The 13,007-nt window shown below is 38.9% G+C and overlaps 1 protein-coding gene across 4 annotated transcripts in view; it reads right to left on the bottom strand.

Moving 5' to 3' along the window:
• The window catches only part of brd8a (bromodomain containing 8a), an 82,666-nt gene that overhangs the window by 55,741 nt on the left and 13,918 nt on the right, over window positions 1-13,007 (bottom strand). For 3 of the 4 annotated variants that reach the window (XM_078418272.1, XM_078418271.1, XM_078418270.1), the window contains exons 8-10: window positions 10,446-10,582; window positions 7,830-8,054; window positions 7,250-7,394 (exon numbers count right to left, since the gene is read on the bottom strand). In XM_078418272.1, the coding sequence (XP_078274398.1) occupies window positions 7,250-7,394; window positions 7,830-8,054; window positions 10,446-10,582 (507 nt within the window). The remainder of the gene's footprint in view (window positions 1-7,249; window positions 7,395-7,829; window positions 8,055-10,445; window positions 10,583-13,007) is intronic. The other variant, XM_078418273.1, reaches the window with a different exon arrangement.

Genomic DNA, 13,007 nt, shown 5'->3' on the forward strand with positions numbered 1-13,007 from the left:
ACAAGAACATAAAAGTGTTTGATACAAAGATAGTACAGCTCAAATAATGACCAAACCAATTCTTTCTCAAACTATGCCCCATACACGAGTGCAATTCGAGCTCTCTCTTTCTATGGTATTGCATGCAAATTTATAGAACCAGCACACTAAATATAGTCTTGAATTCCAGGATACCATTTTGAATATCAACAACTTCATCTAGCCCTATTCACTGACAAATGATAAAGATTAGCTATTTATCAATGGTATTACCCACCAGAGCAATCAGATGGCATTGTTAATGGCAGTACAGAAAATACCTATTTCTGGAATTACACAAAATGAAGGTGAATAAACATAATTCCATTCACAACAAAATACATAATATGTAATTATTAGCAACTTTGAAAAATGGAGCAAACTACAATGATTTCAGGATTAGGGGGAACAGAAACCATGGAAATTTTAAATTTGGCAGGCTTGTGCAGTAACTGATCTACAGCTGCCTAACCGATCAGAAGGCTTTCAGCACCTATCTGAACTTTAAGCAGGAGCAGGGGGGGAAAATCATAATTCAAAACTATTACCAAAATATTATTTAAATTGGATAGCTTTAAAGCATGTATTGAAAATCAATAATGGCTGATCATGTAAGACACCAAAATATTAAGTATGGAACTGTAACCGTCAGTGCAAAATTATTGTTACATTTCGGAGTCAGAATCATGCAAGGCCAAAAGGGGAAACTCCAGTTTGTGGTGTTGTCATGATTTTATTAATCTTGTGCTTCTTGCTGGTACAGCTAATATTCAGAAGGTACAACTGAAGTAAGCATGCATTGTTGCAGTGCTGGTGATAAATTCAGACAATGTTGATACGCCAAACAGACTGCTTTGCCCTTCAGCTCTTTGCAGTTGTAGCAGCGGATCAAAAGGCAAGTTTTTCATTCAATTTTAAACTTCTTTATATCCTAATTTTAGATCAAGAATGCTATCTCAGTAAGAATTCTATCCAAGAATGCTTTCCAAAGTATTGTCCGAGACTGCCATGACTGATAGTTGTAATCATAAGATTGTGCATCAGGTATAATTCCAGCCACATTTGGGTTTCAATAATAATTGTTGTGCTGTGAGCTTTGTTACCAAGAACAGCTGCACATCTGCTTAATAATGGTGACATGGATACAAGGCAATAGTTCTGACAGAACCTGTGAGAGAATCCTCTGAGCATTTGGGAGTAGTCTTACTGGATTATTCATTATATTTTCTATTTGTTGATTAACGAATATGATGATGTTGACCAACTCTTATCTGCCTGAACGCTATTCACATTATTCCCTGCATATCCATATGCCCATCCAAAAGTCTCCATCTTATCTGCCTCCACCACCCCCAGCAGCATGTTCCAGGCACTCACCACCCTCTGTTTAAAAAACCTGCCCCTATCATCTTAAAGTATTCTGGGAAAAAAATCCTGACTGTCTACTCTATTAATGCCCAACATAATTTTGGACATTATCAAAATTGATTTCTATCAGATTTCCCCTCAACCTCCAGTGTTCCAGTCTTTCTAACTTCTCCCTTGAACAATATTCCTTAATCCAGGCATCATTCTGGTAAACCCCCTCTGCACCCTTTCCAAACCCTCCACATCTCTCCTGTAATGGGGCGACCAGAATGTAGGCAATACTCCAAATGCTGCCTAACCGAAGATTTATCAAGCTGCATCATAACCTCCTGACTCTTATGCTCAATGCCCGACTAATACAATCAAGCATATCATACACCACTCTATCTACATGTGTTACTGCTCTCAGGTAACTATGGACTTGGACTCCAAGATCCCACTGTACATCAATGCAGTTAAGAGTCATGCCAATAATGGTATATTTTCCCCTTACATATCACTTCCCAAAGTGCAACACCTCACACTTGCTCAGATTAAACTCCATCCACCAATTCTGTAGCTCATCCATATCCCACTGTATACAGATGAGCTGCAGAAATGACGGATGGCGTTTAATCTGAGCAAGTGCGAGGTATTGCACTTCGGGAGGTCATATGCAAGGGGATAATATACCATGAATGGCATGACTCTTAACTGCATTGATGTACAGTGGGATCTTGGGGTCCACTGACAGTCTTCCCCACAGTCCGCAACCTCAGCAATCTTGGTATCAACTGAAAGTTACAAACCAACTCAATCTAGATTTCCGTCCACTTATAGATATCATTAAAAAACTGAGGTCCCAGCACAGATCCCTGCGGAACCCCACTGGTTCCCTACCTCTGTCTGAATATTGTCGTTCCACCAGCACCCTCTGTCTTCTATCAGTGAGCCAGTTCTGAATCAATACGACTAAAAGTCACTCTTGCTCCAGTGCATCTTAATCTTCTGCATTAGCCCATCATTAGGTTGTTTGGCAAATCCACTAATAAAATCCATGTGAACAACACCCATTGCTCTACCTAAATTGATCACCTTCGTCATCTCCTAAAAAAACTCGAGCACGTCAGTAAGATACGACCTGCTTTGTACAAAACCAGGCTGACCGTCTCTAATTAACCCTTTTCTTCCAAATGGAAGTGATTCCTATCCTGAAGAACCCTCTCCAATAGCTTCCCTACCACTGACATGTGGCTCAGGGGCCTATAATTCCCTGGTTTTTCTATGAACAACATTAGCCACTCTCCTGTCCAGGCTCCCGCAATCTCCTTTCTTGCCTCCCTCCAATAACCTGGGATAGATACCATGAGGCCCTGTGATTTATCCACCTGGTTGCTCCTCAAGAGCCCCAACACCTCCTCTTTCTTAATTTCAAACTGCCCTTGCATATTAATATTCTCCACACTGATCTCACTGTCCTCCATGTCTCTCTCCTTGGTGAAAACAGATGCAAAGTACTGGATTAGTACCTTGCCTACATCCCCTATCCCCAAGCACAAATTCCTTCCTTCATCCTTGAGCGGTCATCCATTCTCCCTGGTTTCCCTCTTGTTTTTAATATAGGTTTAAAAAGTTTTAGGATTTTCATTCATTCGACTTGCCCAAGCCATTTTGTGACACCTTTTGGAACTTCAAGTCGCCCACTGTTCTTTCCTCATTTCTTTATACATCTCAAGCACATCTGATACATCTGATTTTATCCTCTTAAACCTTTTTTGTGCTTCATTTCTCTTTTTGACCAAATTCACAACCGTTTTGGTCATCTAGTTTCCTTACCTTGCTATCCTTATCCCTCCTTCTTACTGAAACATGGCAATCCTGACTTTGATCAACTGGCCTTAAAACAACTCCCATGTGTCAGATGTGGACTTATCCAATAACAACTGCTCCCAGTGTATCCCCTAAGTACCTGCCTAACAACGCTATAATTTGCCTTACTCCAATTTAGTATCTACCCGCAAGGTCCAGCCTTATCCCTATTCAAAACAATCTTAAAACATACGGAACTGTAATAATTATCCTAAAAATGCTCTCCCGCTGAAACACCAATCATCTGGTCAGACTTATTTCCCAACACAAGGTCCAGTATGTTTCCTTCTCGGGTTGGATTGTCCACACACTCTTTCAAGAAACCTCGGATAAACATAACAAATTCTTCCTTTGGCACTGAGCAAGTCCCAGTTAATATTGGGGAAGTAAAAGTTACCCACCAAGACAAACTTTTTGCACATGATGATGATCTCAGTTAAATCTCCCTATAAACCCTCCTCTCCAGGTTAAATTGGCTGCTTTTCTCCAGACCTCCTATATCTCTCTTTCCTGAATGATATAAAACCAAAGAAGCCAAAGCCTAAATTGACATCATCCAGAACACATAAAATGGTGGCAAGCATTGATGTATATTCCACAATATCTCAGGAGAGGACGTTCAGTATCAGTTTTCTGATAATATGTACCAATATAATCAGTCATCAAAATCTTTGAATTCTTTGGATGGACACACAAGAAAAACAAAGTTATGGACTAACTACCCCATACCATATTTTAATTTACGTGTTTTTTGCATTGATTCACTTTTGGCCATTGCCAAAATCAATAGGAAGATAATTTCTACGGTTTCTTCCCTCATTAAAATAGGAATCCTATTTGCTGTATTGTTGTTGCTTTTCACATGGTGAGCTATAAAATAAAGGAGTTTGTACCTTGGATTGCTTTGATACAGACAATTTTTTTGTTAAAATTTTTGCCAGAGAAAACCATTGCCTTAACATACATCAAGGATAGTCTGCTGCTGGTGAATAGAATGATAAAACCAGTGGAATCTCTGTGGCTGTGATCTAAACAGAAAGATATCAACCAAGGCCACCAAGACCTGGTCCTTCCAAAAATAACAGCAAAAAATACTGGGAAAAATCGGCAGATTAGACTTCACCCGAGGACAGCAGAACCAACATTTCAGTTTGATTACTTTACATTACAGCGAGGAAAAGTTAGAAAATAAACATGTTTAAGTTGAAGAGAAATAGAAGTGGAGAAGCAATGAGAATATCTGTGGTTGTGTAATTGACAAACCATCATGTCTGACATTCAGCCTTTCTTAGTCTCCACTATATCACAGACACTCCTTTTTTTCTTTCCACCCGTCCCCTTCTCTCTACACTAAAGCACATTTGACTTCTTATTATTCCTAGACACGTGGAACCATTGGTGACCTTAAATGTAAACTGCTGCTATCACCACAGTTTCTGGCTGATCTGCTGAATATTTCCAACATTTTCTGTTTTTATTTCAGATTTCCAGCATCTGCAGGTTTTTTTTGCCTTTTGATTATTTGTTTCTGATACTGTAGTACTTTGGACCAGCACAAAACTTCTGGAAGCAGAGGGACGTTATACACAGTCCAGGTTATACTCTGACCCATACCTACCTTCAATCTGCATGACCAAAAATACAGATTAATTAATTGTGAGAGCTTGTTTGCAAATCAGCAGTCATGATCATATGACATCAATTATACCTCAACAATTTCTTTAATTGGTTCTAAAGTGCCAAAGTTCAGCACAAGATTGTGAAAGGGGCTGTATAAAAACAAGACTTCTTAATGACTGCAACTTTAAGATGTGTTAGAAATAGCATTTCTAATCACAAAAACGTTGTGTGTTGAGTGAACAATGTTTTAAACAGCATCATTAGGAATATGGTCTGCCTGTTAAACAGTGTTATTGAGTTTACTGCTGTAACAGTGTACCATTTCCACTTGAACATATGCTAAGTCTTTGCTTCAATATCATGCAATTGCTGGCACTTAGCTATGCAGCTGCACTCAGCAGACAGCTTAAAGGGCTTTATACAGGACAAGCAAAATTATTCCAACTATTTAAAAGTGCTGCTCCTCGAGAACAGATGCTGGAATGATGGTAGAGTAGAGAGGAAAACAAACATGATCTCAAGTTTTCAGAGGATCTTTGACAGGAGACCATTACTTTCAGAAAGGCCACAGAGACCATCCAAGGTTACAGCTAGGCACCCTGGTTGAAGGCTGCCAGGGAAAGATGTGCAAGGAATGCATGAGCACAATCTATGAGTGCCTGCACCTTAGAGGAGGCTGCAAAGCTGGCCCGGCCTGAAGGAAATGTGGGTGAAGTCTTATCTCCTTCATCGACCTCCCGAATGCGACAATGTGCAGAAAACTGTTCAATGCGTCATAGATCAATGGCAGCAGCCTGGAATAATCCTAGGGCAAGGAAACCAAGAGTGATAGATGCTCCAACTTCAAATGTGAGCGGAGCCTTGCTATAAGTGCAAGTCTATACTTGAGGTCACATATCTCATTGGAGCCTTGCATTATTGAGATATGGCCAGCATAGAACTGGCTCCTCCGAGAAGTGTAGACGGAAGTATAGGAACTGTAAACACTGCGTGGAAATGGTCTCGGCTGATGAGTGCTTCTATTCTTTCTCTTACACACTACCTATGATTACCTGTGATGTCTCTGAACGTTATGTTCCAAAGATATCATTCAGCAAGAGTGGAAGGTTTAGAAAACTATTTCCAGGAAGTCTGTTTTCATTGCAGAAATGTTATTGAAGGTGCACTTTGAGCTATGTGCAGTGTAATCACTGAAGCCAATGTCTAGTCTCTGATTTTCAGACCATAGGTTGAAAACTGTGCTAAAATGGGAACATTGGGCATGGCACGAAATTCTAGTTTGAAACTAGAATTCAATTTCTCGAATTATTGCAAATTCCATCAAAACACCTGGGGTTGAATATCCCAAGTGGTGCAAAGGTCGAGAAAGGAATGCTTTGAAAGCAAATTTATAGGTCTTACAGCATTACCCATATCACATTGTTGATCTAAACTTGGAATAGGAAAGAATCTGTCACCTTTCAATTTGATGGAATGCTTGCTGCAATAACTGTGAAAAATTGCCATCAGTAACATCAACAAGAATATGGGCCATATAGTGTATATTGCTAATCTTGCTGTTATGGTTAAGTCTAGAACTCTATTGCAGGAGTAAATGTAGAGCAACCAGCCCAATAGGGGTAGAACCCGTACCACATCCACACCAAAGGGCATTAAAGACCAGTTGAGTTTTTACAATTTGTTTTGCAACTGCCATGATAGAATTTGATTGCTGAATGTCAGCTACTGTTTAGTATCTGAATCGATAAGTTACTTAACCAGAATCAATGCAATGACACAGAACATCGTATGAACTACTTCATGATGAAGCTGAATATATGAGCACACGTGCAAATGTCACACACACAGACAGACAAAAAGGAAAATACCTTGATTAATAAACTTTTGTTTATGCAAGCAAGTAATTTCAGTATAATACCTAACCATATAAAAAGATAGGAATTAAAGGGAAGTGGGGAAAGGAGAGAAAAGGCATAGAAGAGATAGAAAATCAAAATATTATTAATCATTTTTAAAAATTGCTTTCCATTCTGATGAATTGTTATTATTCCATCGTCTGCTATTTCCAACAATAGTTCTTTCTCTCAATTTATTCAAGTTATCTGAAGTCAAGTAGCAAGCATTGGAAAACAAAATCTTTAATATTACTTTACATAGAAAGGACTGCCTATCAATATAAATTAGCTCAAATCTCACCTTTTGATAAAGCTATGTCCAGTGGGTATCATTCCTAGGTTACATTTTAAGTACAAACACTACGACTAAACCATATATTTAAGTTCTGTTGTGTAAACAGAAACAGATGAAACAAATTATTCCATTGTTGAAATACCAAATCTGCCAGGTTGCCTTATTAAATATCATTGAACTCGGTAGGAATAAAGGTAAATCTTACCTGTTGGTGCGGGAGATACTGTTACACTGGTACAAGCTGGTTGCAGCTCTGGTACATGCAGGGTTGACACACTTGTTCCCATTTCAACATGCACATTGGGGCTAGTAACATGTGTTGAATTCACCTGGAGATCAACATCACTGACCTAAAACAGAAATAGGTGCAAAAGACCTGTTATTATGAAATGAAAGGAATATCGGTTGCTGGTGGTCTGAGCAATATATAAATATCAATGAAAAATACACACTTTTGTATGGCTGACTGAGAAAATAATTCTGATTTTTATATTTCAATATAAGCCACAATCAATGTTCAAAATAATAGTTGTTCTCTGGTAATAAAAAGATCCTAAAAATGCATGATCCACAGGACACTCATCAAGTAGGTTTTAACAGGGAGTGACTATACTTGCCACACAATTACTTTGAAATAGTGTACCTCCTTACCTTTCGATCAACATGGTTTTATACCCATTACTATATGTTTTATTCAATCGCCTTTTCAGTCTGTGTTTTCCTACGTTATTGGGTCTTTGCCTTTGATTTAGGTTTCTTTAAATAAAGACCTGCTGGTTACTTACAAGCCTAGGACTGGTAGGCAGGAGACTCCCTTTTTTCAGGAGCTCAGATAGCAGTGGAGAGGGTGGAGGCGTGGCCTTCTGCCCCAATAACTTTTTCTGGGGCGAATCCTCCAAAACAGGAGTCAGAGGAGTTTCAAGATTAGTGGAGGTAACAGCAGGCCCAGGAGTCTCAGGGGCTGAGATCACTGGAATAGTCGGAGCACTTCCAATGTTCATCGACACCAACTGTACAAGGGAAAAGACAAACTCTTACATACCCTTCTAAGTAAGCACAAGCCTACACATAAACCTTTAAGACAGGACCAGCACACTACAGTTTTAATAGTCATTAAATTAAAAGGGCATCTAGTTTGGAAGTTCATACTATGCAGAGGTTTCCTCATTCGTATCGAATTACCTGCCCAGACTGTCCTAGTTCACGGAATGATGTTGAAAAACAAAGAATTGTGGCTGCTAGAAACCTGAAATAAAAACAGAAAATGCTGGAAATCTCAGTAAGTCAGACAGCATCTGTAGAAACCAAGTTAATATTTCAGGTCAAAGACCCCTTGTCTGACCTGAAACATTAACACCGTTTCTCTTTCCACAGATGCTCTCTGACCTCCCGGATGTTTTCAGCATTTTTTGTTTTTACCATGAATGGTAAAGTATTCTTTAGGGCTGAAATAACAGAAAGTACAGTTTCTAATAGCAAAAGCAATTAAAGTTGGACTTAGGCAAAAAGTGGTTTAGAAAATAGAGATTCTGGAGAGAATATAGGATGTTAAATATATTGAGTTTTAAGGCTAAAGAGAGACTTTAAAAACGTGAGAATTTTACAAAATCACAGGACTGGATGTACCTGAAACCAGTGTTACTCAGCAAGTGAAGGGGGGCAAGAGATGAACACGGCTAGATCTGAGTTACATATAAACAAGGAGCAGCAGGTGACCACTCAAGTCTGCTCAGCCATTTAATAAGATGATGGCTGATCAGAGGACAGCTTAGTTAGAATAAAGAACTCATACATTTGAACAGCTCAAGATTCCACAGGTAGCTAGAAGAGTGTAAAAACTATAAATCTGAAATAAAAAGCAAAAAATTGTGGAAATACGCAGTCCGACACTATCTGTGGAGAAAAGAAATTTATGTTTCAGATTGTCTGATAAAGGGTCATCAATCTGAAATATTAATTTTGTTTTTCTTTTTCCATAGATGCTGCCTCTTTACTGGAGTATTTACAACATTTTTATATCTTGAATTAGATCCTACTGACTAGTCTTTCATGTGCATAACAATGGCCTGCATTCCCCACAATACCTACACTTAACTGGCCAGATGCAAATGGCCAATGTCATCCCTGGGCAGAGGTGCCACTGTAAAATTCCCCTAACCAGCTTTGACAATGGCAAGGCTAAGTAGGTGAGGAAGCAGCCATCAGGGGAGCTGGGGCCACTTGGTTGCTGACTATGAAAGCTGTAAGTGATTGTGAAATATTTTATATGTCCCAATCATTCAGACATACAAAAAGACTGAAATAAAAAAACGTAAAAAATATAATTAAAAAAGTTACTTAAACATACAAAATTAATAACATTCAACGAAAATGTAAACTATTAAAACATAATACATTTTTCTCCTTTACTTCTAATGCCTTTGCTTTACAATCCTCACTGAAATCAATGGAGCCCCAAGTCATTTGCCAGATCCAAAATGCAGAATCCAACATCCAGAATCTATCAGTAAGTCCTCCCCAGATTTGATAGGGCCTGCACAGAACTCTGAGACTTATTGCTGTCTTGGTCTAAACTATTCAGCAACCATCAGCAAGATCTAGGCCTCTATAATTGTCTCAATTTTTATTTCTACTGTCAATTCTGATGGCTGATTCATCTTGTATCTGTTTTTTCAGGTTAGACAAGTTTTCTCCTGAAACAATAATTGAATTTTCAGCTGTTATATGAAATTATGTAGTCAGTCTGTTTGTCCACCATTCTCCTGGCTACTCCGCCCCCACCTACTAAACGACCATAGGAACCACTGCCTTGCCCACTGCTCATGGTCAATGGATTTAGTCTATAACCCACCATCTGGTTAACGTTTAAAACTGTCAATATTGCACCACTCAACATATCCATCTCCAGTTTAACTAGTCTTTACCTATTCAGCTCTAGCTTTTTCTCTTCAAGATCCTCAAACACTTTACTGTTTGCAAACATCTCCCAAAATGTGCTTAGTTTTCTTGACAGGACCATATTTTTCTATTTACAAACATTGAGAATGATACATATGGACAAAAACCAAGGAAAATAAATACGTTTACAATCACATAATTAGGGAGCAGAGTAGGCATTTGGCTCATCATTCCTGTGCCAACATTGAGAGTTGTCAACAAGTCTTATAAATTTATCTTTCAAGTATTTACTCAATACATATTGAATATGTCATTGCACGAATAATCAAAGAAGCAATCACTTTAATTTTAACAAAATGCCACTGTCAAGAAACTAGCAGATTAACTGCCTGCAACCTCCTCCAACCCCCGTTTGTAGACCACTCAATTTTTCTTAACTGACCACAAAATATATTTTGAGATGCAAAAAGAGCATCACAAAGGGGAGACAGTCTCATACATACACTAGTATGGCTGTCCTCACTGGGCTGATGTGTATCTGGCACAGAATAGTCTACTCCAGGAGAACTCGATTCCATTGGAGACCACCGGATGGTCAGATTAGTCAGTCTCTTTGGGGCATTTTTTGCTGCTTGACGGGCTGTAACATACAAAATGTTGTTATTTTTTTTAAAAAGCATATTCACAAGAAAATTATTTTTTAAAGAAAATAAAAGTAGCCACATTATCATTTGACTATGTTTCAGTTGCCTCGTAACTGAAGTTGAAAATACCAAAGTCTATCCATATGATGTCTCTCAACTGGAATTTAGAAGGATGAGAGGGGATCTTATTGAAACATCTAAGATTATTAAGGGATTGGACACGCTAGAGCCAGGAAACATGTTCCCAATGTTGGGGGAGTCCAGAACCAGGGGCCACAGTTTAAGAATAAGGGATAGGCCATTTAGAACGGAGATGAGGAAAAACTTTTTCAGTCAGAGAGTTGTAAATCTGTGGAATTCTCTGCCTCAGGAGGCCAATTCTCTGGATGTTTTCAATAGAGAGTTAGATAGAGTTCTTAATGATAGCGGAGTCAGGGGGTATGGGGAGAGGGCAGGAACGGGGTACTGATTGTGAATGATCAGCCATGAGCACATTGAATGGCGGTGCTGGCTCGAAGGGCCGAAGGGCCTATTCCTGCACCTATTGTCTACTGTCTCATCTTAACATTCAGACCCTTCAGTCTCAGAATGAGCATGGATATGAATGACATTATCACCAGAAAAAAACGTCAAGTATCAATTCAAATAAGGATATATAATGATTATTGAACTTCAAAGCTTTTATAACCTACAGAGTGTCAATTGTTAATTGCACCAAAAAGCTGAGCTGTCCAATGATCATCATCTTTGGTTTTATCCGTCCTCTGGCACCTCTTTTAGCACAAATTTATACCAATATCCATAACATGTCCAAATTTGTGGTTGCACATTGAATATCCTACAATCTATGCACCTGGCACAGTGACCCTCAACGATGAAAAGTTTATTACGTTTAGTTGCCAATTAGAATGAAACTGGGGAAAGATATCAGAAAGATGTCCAAACAAATCTTTTTAAAAATGCACACAAATGCTAATAATTTTAGTATTTTCAAGATTAAACTTTTTTTCAAGATTAAACTTTGAGCTGAATACTTTTTATTTTTACTCGGGTCAGCTCTGATCCTTAGCTTGAAATGAATTGAATTAAAAATTGTATTACAACTTCTAGAGCATGAGTTTCAGGAATATGTGTGCCTATCTAACATTACCTTAACCCTGATAACTGTCACATATACCCAATTCCCCACCTCACTATTGGGACCTGTTTTAACAAAAGTATCCAATCAATTCTGCATTCTGATATTCTGCTAATGATTCAATCTCCCCATTCGACAGAAGCAATTAGGAAAAATAACTTCCAGATAATACAGTATTTGTTTTATATCTAACCAAATTGATTTTTCTAAATCACTATATTTCATCTGGAAGTTAGTCAGTTTCACTTCAGTTTATTGTCACGGGTACAATGAAAAGCTTTTGTTGCGTGCTAACCAGCCAGCGGAAAGACAATACATGACTACCATCGAGCCATTCACAGTGTACAGATACAAGATAAGGGCACAAAATGCTGGAGTAACTCAGTGGGACAGGCAGCATCTCTGGAGAGAAGGAATGGATCAACACAAAATGCTAAAGTAGCTCAGCGGGACAGGCCATTCCTCCTCTCCAGAGATGCTGCCTGTCCATCTGAGTTTCACCAGCATTTTGTGTCTATCTTCGGTTTAAACCAGCATCTGCAGTTCCTTCCTACACATGATAAGGAATAACGTTTAGTGCAAGGTAAAGCCAGTAAAGTCCGATCAAAGATAGTCTGAGGGTCATAATGTCATACAGCGTAGAAATCATGTCCTTCAGCCATTATCGAGTAAAGATCTATAACAATGCTATTTACCACCATCTGGTCTACAGCTTTCCATGCACTGGCAAATCAGATTCTTATTATGAACTCCACCTCCCACTCGGGCAGTCCACTCCGGATTCTAACCACCCTCCAGGTGACAAGGTTCTTGCTCAGGCCCCTCTAAACCTCTTTCTCTCAACCTACGTCCTCTAGCTCCAATTTATATCCCTCAAATTTTGTATTTCTCTGTAAGGTTCCTCATCACCCTCCACCACTTCAAGCCTATTCAGTTTGTCCCCTTAACTGAAACTGGCCAGGCAACATCCAGATCAATCTCCTCTACACCCTCTCCAATGCAATCATGTCCTTTCCATAGTGTTGTGCACACTATTGTACACAGTAGTCCACCTGTGAACTAACTAGCAGTTTTATGCAGATTAACCATAACATGTTATATTCGATGTCATGGCCAAGAAAGTCAAATACCCCTAAAGTAGGAGTAGGAATTAACAAGTCCTTTTCAGATTGGCAGGCAGTGACTAGTGGGATGCCGCAAGGCTCGGTGCTGTGACCCCAGTTGTTTACAATATATATTAACGATTTAGACAAGTGAATTAAATGTAACATCTCTAGGTTTGC

Source organism: Rhinoraja longicauda, chromosome 21 (genome assembly GCF_053455715.1).
Source record: "Rhinoraja longicauda isolate Sanriku21f chromosome 21, sRhiLon1.1, whole genome shotgun sequence".
Classification (NCBI taxonomy): Eukaryota; Metazoa; Chordata; class Chondrichthyes; order Rajiformes; family Arhynchobatidae; genus Rhinoraja; species Rhinoraja longicauda.